The 19768-nt window shown below is 39.8% G+C and overlaps 1 protein-coding gene across 1 annotated transcript; it reads left to right on the top strand.

The window, feature by feature from the left end:
• Positions 1-6002: 6002 nt before the first annotated feature.
• LOC147583718 (olfactory receptor 7A10-like) lies at positions 6003-6971 on the top strand. The gene has a single exon (XM_086682848.1). It carries the CDS (start codon positions 6003-6005, stop codon positions 6969-6971), a length of 969 nt encoding a protein of 322 aa, XP_086538974.1.
• The last annotated feature ends 12797 nt before the right edge of the window (positions 6972-19768 follow it).

The raw sequence follows: 19768 nt of genomic DNA, 5'->3' as shown, positions 1-19768 counted from the left end.
CCAGCAGTGCAAAAGAAACCTTCTTTTATTGCATTCTCACTAACATCTGTTGTTGCCTGAGTTGTTAATGTAGCCATTCTGACTGGTGTGAGGTGGTATCCCACTGTGGTTTTGATTTGTATTTCTCTGATGATGAGTGATGTGGAGCATTTTTTCATGTGTCTGTTAGCTATCTGGATGTCTTCTTTGGAAAAGTGTCTATTCATGTGATATTCCTATTTCTTCACTGGATCATTTGCCTATAAGTTCTGTATAGATTTTGGATACTAACCTTTGTCTGATATGTCATTTGCCACATCTTCTCCCATTCCATCGGTTGCCTTTTAGTTTTGCTGATTGTTTCCTTCGCTGTGCAGAAGATTTTTACTTTGATGAGCTCCCAGTAGTTCGTGTTTGCTTTTGTTTCCCTTGCCTCTGGAGACGTGTTGAGGAAGAAGTTGCTGTGGCTGAGGTCAAAGAGGTTTTTTTTTTTTATTTATTTAAAAAAAAAATTTTTTTTTAATGTTTATTTATTTTTTTGGGACAGAGAGAGACAGAGCATGAACGGGGGAGGGGCAGAGAGAGAGGGAGACACAGAATCAGAAACAGGCTCCAGGCTCTGAGCCATCAGCCCAGAGCCCGACGCGGGTCTTGAACTCACGGACCGTGAGATGGTGACCTGGCTGAAGTCGGCCGCTTAACCGACTGCGCCACCCAGGTGCCCCATGAGGTTTTTGCCTGCTTTGTCCTTGAGGATTTTGATGGCTTCCTGTCTTACATTTAGGTCTTTCATCCATTTTGAGTTTATTTTTGTGTATAGTGTAAGAAAGTGGTCCAGGTTCATTTTTCTGCATGTGGCTGTCCAGTTTTCCCAGCACCATTTGCTGAAGAGTCTGTCTTTATTCGATTGGATATTCTTTCTTGCTTTGTCAATGATTAGTTGACCATACATTTGTGGGACCATTTGTAGGTTCTCTATTCTGTTCCATTGATACGAGTGTCAGTTTTTGTGCCAGTACCATACTGTCTTGATGATTATAGCTTTGTATTACAGCTTGAAGTCTGGGATTGTGATGCCTCCAGCTTTGGTTTTCTTTTTCAGGAATGCTTTGGCTATTCAGGGTCTTTTCTGGGCCCATACATATTTTAGGATTGTTTGTTGTAGCTCTGTGAAGAGTTATTTTGTCTTTATTTTGATAGGGATTGCATTGAATATGTAGAGTGTTTTGAGTAGTAACAACATTTTATAAATATTTGTTCTTTCTATCCAGGAGCATGGAATATTTTTCTATTTTTTTGTGTTCTTCGATTTCTTTCATAAGCTTTCTATAGGTTTCAGTGTATAGATTTTTCACCTCTTTGGTTAGGTTTATTCGTAGGTATTGTGTTTTTTGGTGCAATTGTCAATGGGATAGATTTCTTGATATCTCTGTCTTATTGCTTCATCATTGGTGTATAGGAATGCTCTGATTTCTGTCCATGGATTTTATATCCTGTGACTTTGCTGAATTCATGGATCGGTTATAGCGGCATTTTGGTGGAATATTTTGGGATTTCCATATAGAGTATCATGTCGTCTGCAAAGAGTGAAACTTTGACTTCCTAATTGCCAATTTGGATGCCTTTTATTCCTTTATGTTATGTGATTTCTGAGGCTAGGTCTTCCAATATTATGTTAAATAGCAGTGGTGAGCGTGGACATCCCTGTCGTGTTCCTGACACTAGGGGGAAATCTCTCAGCTTTTCCCCAATGAGGATGATATTATCAGTGGTCTTTCAAATACAGCTTTTCTGATCTTGAGGTATGATCCTTCTAACCCTACTCTCTTGAGGGTTTTTATCAAGAAAGGATGCTGTATTTTGTCAAATACCTTCTCTGTATCTATTGAGAGGATCATGTGGTTATTGTCCTTTCTTTTACTGATGTGATATGTCACATCGATTGTTTTGTGGATATTGAACTAGCCCACATCCCAGGTATAAATCCCACTTGGTCATGGTGAATAATTCTCTCAATACATTGTTGGATCCAGTTGGATAGTATCTTGTTGAGGATTTTTGTGTCCCTGTTCATCAGGGAAATTGGGCTATAGTGGTCCTTTTTAGTGGGGTCTTTGTCTGGTGTTGGAATCAAAGTAATGCTAGCTTCACAGAATGAGTTTGGAAGTGTTCCTTCCATTTTTATTTTTTGGAACAGCTTTGAAAGAATAGCTGTTAACTCTTCCTTAAATGTTTTTTTAGAATTCCCCTGGAAAGCCATCTGGCCCTGGACTCTAGTTTTTTTGGGAGATTTTTGATTACTATTCAATTTCTTTACTGGTTATGGGTCTGTTCAAATTTTCTATTTCTTCTGGTTTCAGTTTTGGTCGTTTATATGTTTCTAGGAATTTGTCCATTTCTTCCACATTGCCAAATTTGTGGGTCTATACTTGCTTATAATATTCTCTTATTTTTGTTTGTATTTCTGCAGTGCTGGTTGTAATCTCTGCTCTTTCATTCTTGATTTTATTTGTTTGAGTCCTTTCCTTTTTGTTTTTGATCAAACTGGCTAGGGGCTTATCAGTGTTGTTAATCTTTGTTAATCAGTGATTACTGAAAGGTATGAATTTGATTCATATTGTTGCCTGTAGAGCTGGAGTTTCTGGTGGTGTTGCCTGGTCCTTTCTAGTGTTTGTTGATTTTTTTTTCTCTTTTCTCTCCTCAGAGATCCTACCAGACATTTCTTGCTGGGCTGGTTTAGTGTCCACAAACTCCTTTAGTTTTTGTTTGTTGGGAAACTTTTGATCTCTCCTCTTATTTTGAATGACAGCCTTGCTGGATAAAGGATTCTTGGCTGCAATTTTTTTTTTTTTTTTTTATTCAGCACATTGAATATATCCTTCTTCTCCTTTCTGGCCTGCCACGTTTCTGTGGAAAGGGCTCCTGTTAACCTGAACTGTCTTTCCTTATAGGTTAAGTACTTTTTTTCCCTTGCTGCTTCCATGATTCTTTCCTTGCCTGAGTGTTTTGTGAATTTGACGATGATATGCCTTGCTGATGGTCGGTTTTTGTTGAATCTAATGGGAGTTCTCTGTGCTTCCTGGATTTTAATGGCTGTGTCTTTCCCCAGATTAGGAAAGTTTTCCACTATGATATGCTCACATCAGCCTTCTACCCCTTTTCCTCTGTTTTCATCTCCTGAGACCCATATGATTTTGATGTTATTACTTTTTAATGAGTCATTGAGTTCTCTAATATTATATCATACTCTTTTGCCTTAGTTTCCTTCTTTTTTTCTGCTTCATTATTCTCCATAAATTTGTCCTGTATATCACTGATTCGCTGCTCTGCTTCATCCAACCTCACCACCATGGCAAGCATTTGAGATTCCATCTCAGGTATAGCATTTTTTATTTCATCCTGACTATCTTTTACTTCTTTTGTGTCCGCAGAAAGGGATTCTATGCTTTTTTTCAACCCCAGCTAGTGTTCTTATTATTGTGATTCTAAATTCTGTTCAGACTTCCTGCTTGTATTAAGTTGATTAAGTCCCTCACTGTCATTTTTTCCTGTTGATCCTTTGTGGCGAATTCCTTCATTTTATTATTTTGGAGTAAGAAAAGGGATTAATAAAGTAAATAAAAATTAAAATTAAAAAATTAAAAATAACACACAAAAAATAAAATAAAGGATTCTAGCTCCTAGGTTTGTTTTGGTCTGGTTGTTATAAGAAGCTTGATAGAATAGAGAATGAAGGTAAAGAAAAGAAAACAAATGGAAAAAAACTGAAAACATTTGAAATTTTAAAACATGAATACAACAAAGTAGAATAAAATGAAATGATGAAAATCAAATAGAATTTAAAAAAAACAAAAAAGTAAAAAATATAATAGAAAAATTTAAAGAAAGATCTTTTTTATAAAGACAGAAAATAAAATAAAAAAATTTTCCCTTTGTTTCAACAGTAAGAAAAGAATAGAAAAAGAAAAATATTGAATAGATGGACCAGGAAACAGAATGAAATACGATCAAAATTACATCCAGTTTCCCCTAGAAGTCAAACTATGAAGCACTTTATAGTCTGTAAACTAAGCAGCAGAGAGATTGGTCATGTTCCTCTAGATTGTGGTTGGCCCAGTTGGGCACTGCTTGGTGTAGCAACTCCGTTCTGCACTAGATGACTCTGCTTAGTTTAATGGGGTTGATCACTGTGGTGCATGTAAGTGCTTATGCGCATATGTGGGAGGGGAAAATGGTGTCATCCAGCTACCCAGTCTCTAGTATCAGAACTCTGTGCTCTCCCTGACTGGCAATCAAGCACCCTTCCTTTGTCTCTGGCTTCCATCCACTCCCCATTTCTCCACTGTCTGTGACCAAGCTGTCAGCTTGCCAGAGGACACCTCCCTCCCAAATTTTATCTCAGATAGGGCAATGTTTACAAACTCCCCATTTCTGAGGGCCAAGCAGCTTTGACCCTCTCAGACCCTGTGGGGGAGGGTCCACCAAGCAATGTCATGGTGCCCGCCCACCCCTGGTACGTTTGTGTGACCGTGCTGCTGCAGATGCCCAGAGATTGTGGCCAGGTGCCCCAGAAAATGTTGGTGTGATTGTGTAGTAGCAGCATTTCAGGGATTATGGTAAATCACAGCACCCATCTGGCACCAGGCTTCACCCTTACCATCCTAGTTCCAACAGCAGCAATGTGGCTGTTCTCCAGGGTCTGCTGGGACCTTTGCCTGTGGCGAGGCTGCACAGCCTCTACCAAATGTCCTCCCAGCAGAGAAATTGCCTCTCCCCGTGTGGCCTGAGGACCCCTCGGACCTTGCTGTCTGTTTCTGGGGATACGCCCTCCCACCAGAGCTCTCCCAGGTATCGAGCTGTGGAGTTTCAGACTCTATGCTCCCCTGTTTATAGCCTCTTCATGAAATTGAAACCCTCTCCTTTCTCTCTTCTCCCTGTTTTTGTTCAGTCCACTCCTTCTCTTTCTCTCCAGCTGCTTTTTTGTTGGGCAGTGCTTCTCCTATACTCTCCCCCATCTCCATCCTCTCTCCACAAGCAAAAACAGCTCCCTGCCCTCCATAGCTTCTCTCTTCCCCAGTTCGCCTCTCCACGTTGTGTACCTGCCAAATTCCATGGTTCAAGTTGTGCAGATTTTTGTGTTATTCCTCAGATCAGGTATCTAGATATGCAAGACGGTTTGGTGTTGATTTAGTTGCATTTCAGTGAGGAGAGAGGCAAAAAACCTTCCATGCTCCTCCGCCATCTTGGCCTCTCCCCAACATTGCCTTAGAATGTATCCACTGATACAGGAGGCTTTGAGCTCCTCTCTCTCTTATTTACATCCCACTCCTACACCCGTTGTGTTACCTGCTCTGCTCACAACTTTGTCTTTTATATTGCCTGATGGTTTTGGGTGAGCTCTTGACTCAAGGTCTTTGCACATGCGATTTCTCTGCCTTAACTGGTTTTCTCAAAGTTATCCACATGGTTCATGCATCCCTGAGTTTTCTAGCTCAGAAGCCCCTGATCAGTCATGACACAAAGGCAGGTTTTCCTTCCACTTAGGACTACTGTGTCCTGAACTTTTTTCCTTATTAGTTGTAACCACCACCTGAAACACCATTTATTCCTTTATTAATATTCTGTTCCTCCCTCTGACACACACACATCTTAGACTGTCTTGTTAAGGTGAAACACACATTCCTACTGCATTTGTGCAATGCTGTTAAAAATACTTGTCACAAGATAATGTGTTAACTTTTCTCGGGTGGAAAAAAAAAGGTCACAGGAAATTTATGGAGGAGAACATTGCTTTGGATAATTGTTTTGACTCAGAACAAGAATTGTGAACAATTTAAGACTCATGGAAAACATGAACATTTGAGAGTCCCTGAAATTTTCTGGTGTATATTCTAGACTGGTAGGGAGTGTGTAAGAATTAATGAATGAAGTATTTTGAAAAGACAGCATTTCTTGTAATTCTGTGATCATGCTGCTGCCTTTCCAATGTTCTTGTCTCTGTTCCAGCCATTTTCATCAATTACATGGAAGGAAGAAATCAAACTCATGTTACAGAATTTATCCTCTTGGGACTCTCAGACCAGGGGGCGCTGCAGTCACTGCTCTTTTGGCTGTTCCTGTCCTTGTACTTGGTCACCTTCACTGGGAACCTGCTCATGATCCTGGCCATTATCACAGACTCCTGCCTCCACACGCCCATGTACTTCTTCCTCTCCAACCTGTCCTTTTCAGACATCTGTTTCACCTCCACCACAGTCCCAAAGATGCTGCTGAACATCCAGACACAGAGCAGAGCGATCTCCTACAAAGGTTGCCTCAGCCAAATGTACTTTTTCATGCTTTTTGCAGGAATCGACAACCTCCTCTTGACAGTGATGGCCTATGACCGGTTTGTGGCCATCTGTCACCCACTGCACTACATGGTCATCATGAACCCCAAGTTCTGTGGCATCCTGCTTCTGGGATCCTGGTTATTGAGTGTTCTTGTTTCTCTGTTACATGACTTATTGATTTTGCGACTCTCTTTTTGCACAGATCTGGAAATCTTTCACTTTTTCTGTGAACTTAAGCAGGTGATCCAACTTGCTTGCTCTGATACCTTCCTCAATGACCTGGTAATGTATTTGTCAAGTGGACTTCTGGGTGTTGTTCCACTCACTGGTATCCTCTCCTCTTACTCTAGAATTGTAGCCTCCATTTTGAGAATTTCATCAGTGAGGGGCAAGTATAAAGCATTTTCCACGTGTGGGTCTCATCTCTCAGTTGTGTTCTTGTTCTATGGTACAAGCCTTGGTGTGTATTTTAATTCTGCAGCTTCACAAAACTCCAGCACAGGTGCCATAGCCTCAGTCATGTACACGGTGGTGATGCCCATGCTGAACCCCTTCATCTATGGTCTCAGGAACAGAGACATCAAGCAAGCCCTGAGAAAGCTCTTTAGCCGAGAAACATTGTCTGCATGTAGGATTCTTTGTTTCAGGATAAAGACTTGAGTAACAGGGCTTAAAACCCTAGAAGAGCTTGATCATGATATTTGTATCAGTTCATAGGCTGGAAATGTGCAGTTTATATTCTTACCTTATTAGTTAGCTGAAGTTTTTCATACATCACAAGCAACTATATTTTTGTAGCTCTTTAAAGCTTATTTATTTTGAAAGGGAGAGCATGAGTAGGGAGAGGCAGAGGGAGATTGATGGAATATCCCAAGACATGTCCATGCTGTCAGCGCAGAGCCTGAAATGGGGCTCAGTGTCACAAATTGTACGATATTGACCTGAACCATCATCGAGAGTTGGACTCTTATCTGACTGAGCCACCCAGGAACCCCACTTCTGCATTTCTTTAAAATTGTTTAGGACTCTCATTAAATTCCATTGCATGGAGTTTTAGGAAAAAAATGCTCATGTATTCATTTTGAGAGAGAGAGAGAGAGATGGAGAGAGGGAAGGAGGGAGGGAGGGAGAGGGCTAGTGCAAGAGAAAGAGAGAGAGAGAAAGAGAGAGAGAGAGAGAGAGAGAGAGAGAGAGAGAGAGAGAAAATGAATGAACGAATCAGAAGTAGGCTCCCGGCTCTGAGCTTTCAGCACAGACCATGATGCAGGCCTTGAAACCATGAATTGTGAGGTCATGACCTGAGCCAAAGTCAGATGCTCAACCAATTGAGCTACCCAGATGCCTCCATTGCATGGGTATTTAAAAACATATACATAATATAGCAAATTGAGTACTTATAATGTGATAGGAGGAGACGGTGGAGTAAATGTGAAATGGGTTTTCTCTGGGTTGAAGACAGGTATCTTTTAACATATCTACTTCTGGAGGAAAATCATTGAACCTATCACAGGTTATATACAAGTTTCAAGGGTTTTATGTCAATCCTCCTTGGAAGGAGATCACATCCTGAAGAGCCAAAGCACCTGGAACCTTGTGTGATTAATTTACAATAATCCACCTTCATTAGGCAGTCTCTAATTTTCCCTCACACATTCCTAAACATAAATTAAGTGGGAAGGTAATAGAAATTGCAACCTCTGATTTGTCAGGCCTTGATGATGTCATTCTTGGTGATTTTCCCAGAGATGAGTCATTACTTTTCTTTTAATGTTTTGGTAGGCAGCAACACTATCTTGTGATATCCCTCAACACCTCCTACCATACAGGCTCTTCACAAATGTCAAACATAATATGGCTTTTCTGCCTATTGCCACCTCCATCTTTTCTAATGCTGCATCCCAGAAATTAGCAGTGAGAGCAGGATACAATTATGACCTAACCTGTACTTTGTGAGACTGAGTAAGATGAATGTCTCTTGTTCACCTTCCCCAGAGTTCCCTACTTGGATCATAAGGCATAATTGTAATTTTCTATTACCTGATTCACAGTTTTCCAGCTAAAGGTCCACAGGTCCTTTCAAACACTAGTATGCAGATAAATGTTCATGGAACTATCTCTCAAAACCAAAGACAAAAAGAAACAGGGAAAGCAAGAACAAAGGAAGAAAATAAAAACAAAGGGATAAAGAATATTTGCCACTTTCCCTGGTATAATTCCTCTCATCTTGTCCAGTATCAAGTTATCAATTTTAGTTCAGACCACAGTCCTCATGAACCATTATAGGCTAACCAGTGCCATCACCTCAGAGCCTTTGGGTTGTGTTGGAGGAAAATGTAATGTCATTGTCATTTTACAGATTTCTGTCCGGTGTAAATGGTTCCATCAATTGAAGATCTGGGTCAGTGAACAGTCTCAGGACCGATAGTCAGGTTTATGACCCTTCATTGTGGTGACTCAGGTCAATCTTTCCTTCATGATTATTAGAGTTGGTTGTTTTCTTGTTTTTGTTTTTGTTTTGCTTATTTTGTTAGTTACACAAATCAGTTCTGCCATTAGTAAGCTTCCCATCAGTTTTGTTTCTTGGAGACACCATGATGAATTTGCCATTTGCAAACATCCAGGTGGCTCAACCAATGTTGATGAGAATGATTAATTCTTATGCACTATGAATAGCATCCCTTGAATGGGTTTTGACTGCTGTCAGTTCAGGAGGGCCTGAACTCAGGACAAAGGCATTTCAGTTTCAGAATGTCCATTGTAAGTTTGTCATATGGGAGAGAAGCTCTGTAGAACCTGTCAAAGAAGATATTATTTCCCTACCCAAGCTATTTCTCAATGATCTTATGAATTTTATGTTGTCTGAAGTTTTAGTTTGGGAATACTTTAGGGTTGAGGTATTGAATCACACATGATAAACCCATCACAATGCCCTTGTCTCCTTGTACTTTGGATTACTTCTTCTACATCATGTTAAGCTATTTATGGCACTGAAAAAGTTTTAAGTTCATTTATTTGCTTTGAGAGAGAGTGAGCATGCCGACAAGGGACAGAAAGAGGGAGAGAGAGAAAATCCCAAGCAGGCTCCACACTGCCAGTGCAGAGCCCCATGTGAGGCTCAAACTCACAAACCATCACATCATTACCTCAGCCAAAAATCTAGAGTCTAACGCCTAACTGACGGAGCCACCCAGGCACCACCGAAGTTCTTTTAGAGTGTGACTCTTTTGTCATACTTTTTGGTCAGAGTAAAAAAATATATAAAATTTATCATTTTCAACATCTTGAAATACACTTAAGTGCCATTAAGTACTTTCTCAATGTTGAGCTGCCACCACCTCTATCCATCTCCAGAACTTTCTCATCTCTCAACCTGAACGTTTTTCTCCTTGAAATCCTAAGTTTGTATTGCCCCTCTGCATAGCCCCTGTCTCCCACCAGCCTACCTTCTCCGTCTCAAACTGTTTACTCTAGGTACCTCAGGTAGATGTCATGGTGTGATACGGGTCCTTTTGTGTCTGGCTTCTGACACTTAGCCTTGTGTTTGAGAGTTTCACCCATGTTGTAGACTGTGCCAGAATTGCCTTCACTGTAAAGGCTGAATGCTGTTCCATGTCTGTGTTCACCACACTTTGTTCATCTGTGAGATTGTTGATGGACATTCAGGTTGTCTCCACACTTTTATTCCTGTGAATCAATCTGTTATGAAAATTGGTGTAGAAATATCTGTTCTGGTGTAGAAATATCAATGCTTTACATTCTCTTGGGGCATGTAAGTAGGTATATAACCAGACGTGAAACTGCAACATCAAACGATAATTCTGGGTTTACGTTATTGAGTCACTGGCACACTCTTTGCTTCAGCAGCTGTGTCCCTTTTTATTCTCATCAGCAAAGCACCACAGGGTTCCAATTTGTCCATATCCTCGCCAACACTCATCTTCTGTTTTAGTTTTCAAATAGCCGTCCTAGTGTGTGTGGAGTGGTATCACGCTATGGTTTTTATTTGCATTTCTGTAGTGATTAGTCATGTTGTGCATCTTTCATGTGCTAAGTAGCCATTGCTCTATATCCTTGAGTCCATTGTCTTTTCCTTTTGTGGTTTTCAAAATTATTTATATTTATGTTTTCATTTTTTATACATGTATTTTTTATTTTTTAAGTTTATTTGTTTATTGAGAGAGAGAGAGAGAGAGAGAGAGAGAGAGAGAAATCGCACGAACATGAGGAGCAGAGTGGCAGAGAGAGAGGGAGAGAGAGAATCCCAAGCAGGCTCCACGTAGTCAGTGCAGAGCCAGATGTGGGGCTTGAACTCACAAACTGTGAAATCGTAGCCTGAGCTGAAACCGAGAGCCAGACACTCAACCAACTGAAGCAACCAGGCTCCCATTAGTTTTACTTTTTAAAATTTATTTAAAAGTTTCAATTCCTGTATAGTTAACATACAGTGTAATATCAGTTTCAGGTGTATAATATGGTGCTTCAGCACCTCCATAAAACACCCAGTGCTCATCACAAGTGCCCTCCTTAATCCCCAGCATCCATTTCTCCCATCTTCTTCCTTCCCCTCTGGTAACCATAAGCTTCTCTCTTTTTTTTCTTGTGCTCATTTGTTTTGTTTCTTAAATTCCACATATGGGTGAGATCATGTGGTATTTTTCTTTCTCTAACTGACTTATTTTGCTCAACCTTATGCTCACTAGCTCCATCCAAGTCTTTTCAAATGGGAGGATTTCATTCAGTTTTATGGGTGAGTAGTATTCCATTGTATGTCTATACCAGATCCTTATCCATTCATCTATCAATGGACACTTAGGCTGTTTCCATTATTTGGCTACTGTAAGTGATAGTGCTAAAACCATAAAGGTGCATTTATCCCTTTGAATGAGTGTTTTTGTATTTTGGGGGTAATGACCCAGCAGTGCTATTACTGGATTGTAAGGTACCTCTGTTTTTTTTTCCTTCCATGATTTTATTTAAATTCAAGTTAGCTACCATAGAGTGTACAATTGGTTTCAGGAGTCGAATTCAGGGATTCGTTGCCTGCATAGAATACACGGTGCTCATCACAACAAGTGCCTCCCTTAATGCCCATCCCCCATCTAGTCTCTCCCCCATCCACCTCTTTTCCAGCAACTCTCACTTTGTTCTCTGTGGTTACCAGTCTCTTATGGTTTGCCTCCTCCCTGTTTTTATCTTAGGGTATTTTTTTCCCTTACTCTAAACTTGTCTGTTCTGTTTCTTAAATTCCACATATGAGTGTAATCATATGATACTTGTCTTTCTCTGACTGACTCATTTTAGTTAGCATAATACTCTAGTTCCATCCACGTCATTTCAAATGGCAAGATTTTATTCTTTTTGATGCTAAAGCAACAAGGGTCATTCTATTTTTATCTTTTGGAGGAAGTTTCATACTGTTTCCTACAGTGGCTATACCAGTTTGTATTCCCCCCAGCAGTGCAAGAGGGTTCCCCTTTCTCCACTTCCTCACCAACAGTTTTTATTTAATATATATTTTCAAAAGTTTTATTATGGAAGTGTGGATTCATTGTATGGTACACCTGAAACTAATAGGACACTGTGTGTTAACTAACTGGAATTTAAAGAAAAGTTTTGCCTTTTTTTCCTTAACTTTAGAGAGAGAGAGTATGAGCAAGTGGGAGTGAGGGGTGAGGGAGAGAGAGAATCCCAAGAAGCTTCCACGGTAGGTGCAGAGCCTGACTTGGGGCTCAGTGCAGCAACTCTGGGATCATGAACCAAACTGATGTCAAGAGTCAGATGCTCAATCAACTGAGACACACAGATGCATCAGTACTTCCTTTCTAAAATTGAGTTGTTTGTTTTTTAAAAAGAATTCTTGAAATTCTGTACATACTTTGATATTAATCTATTATCAGGTGTGTGATTCACCAGTAGTTTCTCCATTTTGTGGGTTACCTTTTCATTTGGAAATAGTGCCCTTCAGTGCACAAATATTCTTGATTTTGGTGGCATAATTTTTTCTCTAGTTGCCTGTGTCTCTGGTGTTATATCCAAGGAATCTTTGTCAAATCCAGAGTCATAACGAGGTACCTTTATGTTTTCTTCTACGTGTTTATTTACAGTTTTATTTCTTATGTTTAGATCTGTGATCCATTTGGAGTCATGTTTGTAGATGGTAGAGCGAAGGGTCATTTCCATCTTTTTGAATGTGTATGTCCAGGTTTACATCACAATTTCTTGGAAAGAGTGTCTATTTACCATTGAAGTGTACTGGCAGTCTTGTCAAAAATCATTCACTTATAGCTATGAGGATTTATTTCTGGGCTTTCTCCTATCCCATTGAGTTATATCTTTGTTTTTATTGTTGTTGTGAAAGCTGGTCATTTAAAAATTAAATTGTGGTAACTCTGAATATTTTATTTCTCTCCTCCCTACCATGATTTTTATTGAAGTATACTTTACAGAGTTGTATTAGTTTCAGTGTAAAATGTAATGCATCAGCAATTCTATGCACTATTAAGTGCTCATGGAGATAAGTGTACCCTTAGTTCCCTTTATCTATCTCACCCAACCATGGCCACATTTTCTCTGACAACCACCAGTTTGTTCTCCGTGTTAAAAGTCTGGTTTTTTGTTTCTTCTTTTTTCCATGTTTGTTCATTTGTTTTGTTTCTTAAATTCCACATAGGAGTGCAATAAAATGGTGTATGTCTTTCTCTAACGGACTCATTTCCCTGAGCACTATACCCTCTAGGTCCCTCCAAGTTGCAAACTTACATAATTTTTATTATTATTATTTTTTTGCTCTTCAAAGGGGTCCATTGATTCCCTATTTTTCCATCTACAGTTTTCTTAGACTATTGTAGTAGCAACAGTCCGTGTCTACCATTGTCTCAGGATGAGTTTTCCACAGGGAGAGCTTGATCCTGGACATCCCGTCGTGAGATCTGCACTGACATTCAGATATTTTCCTAAATTCGCGTCAAGCTGACAGCCAAAACATCTGCATCTCTGCTCTCTGAACGCTAACTGCTCAGGGTCATGTTTGAAATGTCATACTCGCCCCCTGATGACTGGTCATCAAGTATGAAGTATTTCCCGCATTGGCTGCCCAGATACTTCCTGTTGGAGTGCTCTTACCCCTTCACCCACACCAAGACTCGGGACAATTAGTAGGTTGTTTGTGCAGTCTTCACTCATCTCCCCTGGAAGAGGTGACCTGTGTTTGTATTCTCTTCATCAGGTGTCAGTGTCTCTTCAGGTTAGCACATTCATTTATTTTTACGTCCTTGCTCTGTGGAGACTGTGAACTCCTCAAGAGAAGGGACCATTCTTACACCTTTCTTCCTTCCTGGGATGTAGTTTAGTGCCTACTGTAAAACAACTGCTAATGAAGTGTTAGTAAGATGCTTGAAGAAGCAAATGGTTGAGTGATGTTAAACAGACATTGCCTACATTGAAGGAGAAAAGAAGAAAGCTGTGGAGGCTGGGAGTTCCATGATTGTCAGCCAACAGAATGAGTACAGATGGGAGAAAGAAAAGATTTAGGGGACACAATTCTCCAAAACCAGAATTGTATACTTATGATGGGGTGCTCTGACTTATTAGTGAGAAGCTCCAAAGACAGGGGACCTCCTTCTGGGATAAGAGAGTTTAATGGGATAAGAGACAATCAGAGAATGCCAAGGCTGTGTCCCAACACTGGGACAAGTTTGCATTCTATCTTTCTCTCCTAGCTCCAAAGACCCAAGCCTCTTACAGGGACAATAGACACAATATTATTTCATTAATGAGACTCATGGGAGTTTATTCCCTACAATTACAAAAATTGAAAATGCCTTTGCTGCACCCATGAAGGTAACTCCTGTAATCTCAGGTGATATGAGCATAGAGCTGTGTTTTCTAGAGACTTCCTGACTGGGGCCATGTCTCTTCCCTTCCTGGGGACATAACTCCAACCACAGCAATCATCCATGGGAGAGACTCGGTCATTGATTTCACATTGCTCAGTGCTAACATATGGGTGAGCCACAGAATCTTCAGAAGTGCTGGAGAAATGTGTTATGACTGGAGGGACCTCTTGTAGCTGATGTTATTTTGAGGGCATCGACAGGGACAATAAGTTAAGGAGAGTTTAGTGATGTCAAGCCCTGCCCCTAAGGCTTTGATTCTGGAGGGAAACTCCAGATATACTAAACCATCTGTCTTCCAGAGTTAGTGCTTCATCAGTGGGCCTTCATGTTTCAACAGTCTTTCCTCTGTTTTCATTGCTGGTCCTTCCATTGTTGGGAGTGACTGTTTACTGTTATTGAACCATTTATTAATTGTCATTCAACAAGCATTTTTTTCCCAGCAATTAATTTGTGGTAGACACTACTATTTATTCTATGAATAGCTAAATGACTAAGACAGTGTTTCTTCTGTCAGGGTACTCATTGTGTAAACAGAGTGAGAGATGTAAAAATGAATAAATGTGATAATGAGAGGTTGCACTGAAATCTGGGGAAGTAGATCCCCTAAAGTTACCTCTTTATTTTATTTGTAATTGTTTTCAAAAAAGAAGAATCTTTCATAGGAGTCAGCGAAGGCTTTGCAGAGAAGCCTATAGGTGCTGAGCCTTGAAGGGGGTGTTGGAGTCTTTCCGTGGGGAGGAGGGGTGTGAGCAGCCCAGAAACAGCAGGGGAAGAATTTTAGAGATTAAAGTAGAGTGGGAGTTGTGCTGATGGGAATTAGAAACACTTCTTACCGTCTGATCAGCAATCATAAGCATAGTGTATAAAATGAATCCAAATGGACCTGGCTGGGTAGGCAGTAGTCAGATTAACAAACAATGTTATGTTTTGGCTAGAAGGTTGAAATTGAAATCTGAAATTAGTGAAGTGTAAGTGCAGGTTTTATGTCAGGGGACAGCTATGGCAGGTCTTCTCTATGGAAAAACGACCCAGGTTATTGTGAGGAAGAAACTATTGCTGCATTCAGAGTGGGAGAGTGTTACTGAGGGATAGAAACAGCACCAGGCACAGAATGGGTCTCGGAGGGGTGGAAATCGTGAATCCAGAAATTCAGATGAATTTTTTCATTCATTCTTAAATGTTTACTAGAAACAATGCAGATACCGTATAGTCATCATTTCATTGAAAAATTTCAAAAACTGTACGTGGTATGATTATTTAATGTTACTGATGGGAAGAGTTACTGACAGCAGTGACACTGGTCATACAGGGCACCTACCAGACTCTTTGGGACAATCTCAGAACACGGTGTTTCCAAAGATTTTGCATTTCATTAATAATTTTAGTTTTTAATCAAATTTAGTATTTGAGTAGTTTTATATTTACAGAACAAACCTGCTATGATCTTTAGAGGGTTCTCCCAAGCTCCCTTCCCAGTTTCTGCACTTATGAACACACTCTCTCTTACACCTGTTACTTTTAATTCTCATATCTGCTGAGCTTCCACACGCAGTGACTTTTTCCTCAGGCTTCCTTTGTTCTTGAAGCAATTGATAGCTTTAGGAGTAGTGGTCAGGCATTGCATTAAAAAAATCTTCTTTTGGACTGGCCTTATTATTCTTTCTTTTCATGAGTAGAATGGGACATGGATGTTGGACAAGAAGACTAGAGAGGGAAGGAGGCATGTTCATTCCCTGACAGCAAGGGTTCAGACTATCAACATGACTAACTCTCATTGGTGTTGACATTGATATCCTGGCAGACACGGTGTTTGTCAGATTTCTCTTTCCTTTTCTTTCCATCCTGTCCTCCTGTAGGGACTTTCTATGGGCAACCCCATCTCTAAGTAGTGGTGGTTATCTTCCACCTCCTTAAGAGTAGAATATTTCTGTAAACCATTGGTTCTCTACTGCACTTGAGATTGTGTCTTCAGTTATTTACATTATATACTCTGTGTTATACCCCAATACTACTTTATTTTGTTGCTCAGATTGTTGCAGCTGTGGCAATGGAGAGCTCCTTCAGTTACTGATATGTCCCTTTGGCATGTCTCCATCATTCTTGGCTTTTTTTGGGTGGCATTTCATTACTGTCTTACAGGAAAAGATGCTTCAGATTCAGCTTATTGTATGTTCCTCTGGAGTTCTACAGCCAGTCATTTCTGCAAGGAGCCCTGTTTTATTTTATTGGAATATGGGATTAGATTCAAGATCTTGGTACCTGCTGTACTTACTTGTTGCTACCAGGGTCTCCATATTCCCTCAACTGACCTGGCAAGGAAACATATGAGTGTTCACTACTCAGTGTATATGCAGACATCCATACATGTGTCTATATGTAACCCTCTGTATTTTTATATAAAAATACAAAAGCTAAAGTAAGTTCATATTTATGGCTCCAAACTAATTTATTACCAAAGGACCATAAGAGCTACTCCACCTTGCTTACATGTCAAGTCCCAAACCAAATGTGATCACCTCGTTCCCACCATTTACTGTCCATTTCCTTATATGTTCAATTTCAGTGCAGGAGTATCAGCATTGTTAACAGTATCCTCTGGGACACATTTTATCAAGAATGGTGCAGTGTTTCTGTGCAGTTTCTTTCATATCCAGTTTTACAGACTCTTCTCTTTTCCCAGATCTTGTTTTTCTACACCTTTTTTGCCCACCTGCTTCACTGAGAGTGTGTCATACAATTATAATATAGTTAGATTGTTTTGTCACATGTACATTCCATTGTAGGATTCCATCTGTCACCCAAGTTTTATGTTTGCATTGATTTATATTCTGCAACTTTACTGAATTTGCTTATTACTCTAACAGTTTTTCTTGTTTTTTTTAATGCTTCTTTATTTTATTATTATTTTTAAAAATTTATTTAATGCTTATTTATTTTTGAGAGAGAGAAAGACAGAGTGTGAGTGGGGGAGGGGCAGTGAGAGAGGGGGACACAGAATTTGAAGCAGGCTCCAGCCTCTGAGCTGTCAGCACAGAGCCCGACACATGGCTCAAATCCATGAACCTTGAGTTCATGACCTGAGCTGAAGTCGGACACTCAACCAACTGAGCCACCCAGGAGCCCCAATGCTATCTTTTTAAACAAAAAATAAGGTCACCTTTTTGTGAAGAGAAACAATATTACTTCTTCCATTCTGATTTTGACGCTTTTTGTTTCCTTATTTTTCTTTCCTTTTTTTGGCTAGTTGCTCTGTCTGGAACTTGCAATATACCACGTTGCATAAAAGGTATGAAAAAAAAAACATGCTTGTCTTGCCTTATCTTAGAGGTCACTCTCAATGTTTCACTTTGCAGAATGGTTTTAGAGGTGGGTTTACATATATGACCTATTTTGTGTTGTGGAAGTTTCCTTCTATTCTTAGTTACTTGAATGCTGTCAGTTAAGGATGCTCCATTTTGTCACATTTTATTTACCATCTGTGGACATACTTATGTTACCCTTTATTCTGTTAATATGGTGTATTACACTGAGGGAGTCTTATTGCCTTCCTGGAATAAATGCCATTTGGTCATGATGCATAACCCTTTTCTACACCATGATCAAAAGGCTGCTATGCTTGAACCGGTTCACATGAATATACCTTGGGATTATTGCTCTCTACTTTTCTTTTCTTGCAATGTCTTTTCATGGCTTTGGTATCAGTGCAATCCTGGCCCAATGGAATAAAGTAAGAAGCGTTTCCCCTTTGAATTTATTTGGAAGACGTTGAGAAAGATTGATGTTAGTTCTTCTAATTCTGTGTGGTTCTTGTGATGCTTAGCCATGCCTGCTCCATTGGAAAGCCTACACAAAATGCAATTTTCCTAGAAGAAAGATGCTCTTTGACTTATGGTGTAGCCTGTCCCCTGCTTTCTAAAAAGTGGTGCTTCACTCTCAACAATAGCCAAATTATGGAAAGAGCCTAAATGTCCATCAACTGATGAATGGATAAAGAAATTGTGGTTTATATACACAATGGAATACTACGTGGCAATGAGAAAAAATGAAATATGGCCTTTTGTAGGAACGTGGATGGAACTGGAGAGTGTGATGCTAAGTGAAATAAGCCATACAGAGAAAGACAGATACCATATGGTTTCACTCTTATGTGGATCCTGAGAAACTTAACAGGAACCCATGGGGGAGGGGAAGGAAAAAAAAAAAAGAGGTTAGAGTGGGAGAGAGCCAAAGGATAAGAGACTGTTGAGAACTGAGAACAAACTAAGGGTTGATAGGGGGTGGGAGGGAGGAGAGGGTGGGTGATGGGTATTGAGGAGGGCACCTTTTGGGATGAGCACTGGGTGTTGTATGGAAACCAATTTGACAATAAATTTCATATATAAATAAAAAAAATAAAAAAAATAAACAAATCATTATTATCTTTGCCATTAAAAAAAAAAAGTGGTGCTTCAGCTACAAGAGTATACAGTACCACAATAATGGAGAACTCTCTCTCTCCCTACCCTCACTTTTGTGTGTGTGTGTTTGTTTGTATGTGTATGTGTGTATAGCTCAGTGAAGTACACACCCATAAAGCATTTACAGCAACCCGAAGCTGTCTTATGCAATAGAAAATGCAGAAATTAGAGCAGCTAGAGACGTAGAGTAAAGGTAGAGAGAAAGACCGAGAATTACGGAGGAATGAATTATGTTCCATTAGTATACATTACATAAAATGTATCCTGTTTTAGACAGACATCATATATAACATATAAATATAAACACGACACTGAACGGTAGTGTCCACTGCCTTAGAATGTTTCTAAAGATGCAGGAGGCTTTGAGCTTTTCTCTCTTGTTTGCATCCAACACGTCCTCCCATTGTGTTACCTGTTCTGCTCACAATTTTTCTTGGATGTTGCCTGATGGTTGCGGGTGAGCTCTTGACTGAAGGCCTTTGTGCATGTGATGTATCTGCCTTAACTGGTTTTCTCAAAGTTATCTGCAAGGTTCATATATCCCTTAATTTTCCAGGTCAGAAGCCCCTAATCAGACTTGATACAATGGCAGGTTTCCCTTCAACTTAGGACTCCTTTGTCCTGAATTATTTTACTTATTAGTTGTAACCACCACTTGAAATATCATTTATTCATTTTTAAATAATCTATTTTCCTCCCTCTGACTGACACACACACACACACACACACACACACACACAAAGACTTGGTTTTGTTCAGGTCAAACACACGTCACTACTTTTTGCAATGCTTTTGATAATACTTGTCACAAGATAATTTGCTATTTTGTTGGTGAAAAAAAGGTCTCAGGAAGTTTATGGAGGAGAACGTTGTTTTGAATAATTGTTTTGATTAGGAACAAGAATTGTGAACAGTTTCAGCCTCACAGAAAACAGGGAGCATGTGAGAGTCCCTGAAATTTTCTGGTACATATTCGAGATTGGTAGGGAATGTGTAAGAATTAGTGAGTGCGTCATGTTGAAAACACAGCATTTCTTTTCATTCTTTGATCACTGCTGATGCCTTTACAAGGATCTTGTCTGTTCCAGCTGTTTTCATCAGTTAC

The sequence above is a fragment of the Puma concolor genome, chromosome A2 (genome assembly GCF_028749965.1).
Source record: "Puma concolor isolate L17-30 chromosome A2, mPumCon1.1.hap2, whole genome shotgun sequence".
Taxonomy (NCBI): domain Eukaryota; kingdom Metazoa; phylum Chordata; class Mammalia; order Carnivora; family Felidae; genus Puma; species Puma concolor.
This window is presented reverse-complemented; position numbering and strand designations above follow the sequence as displayed.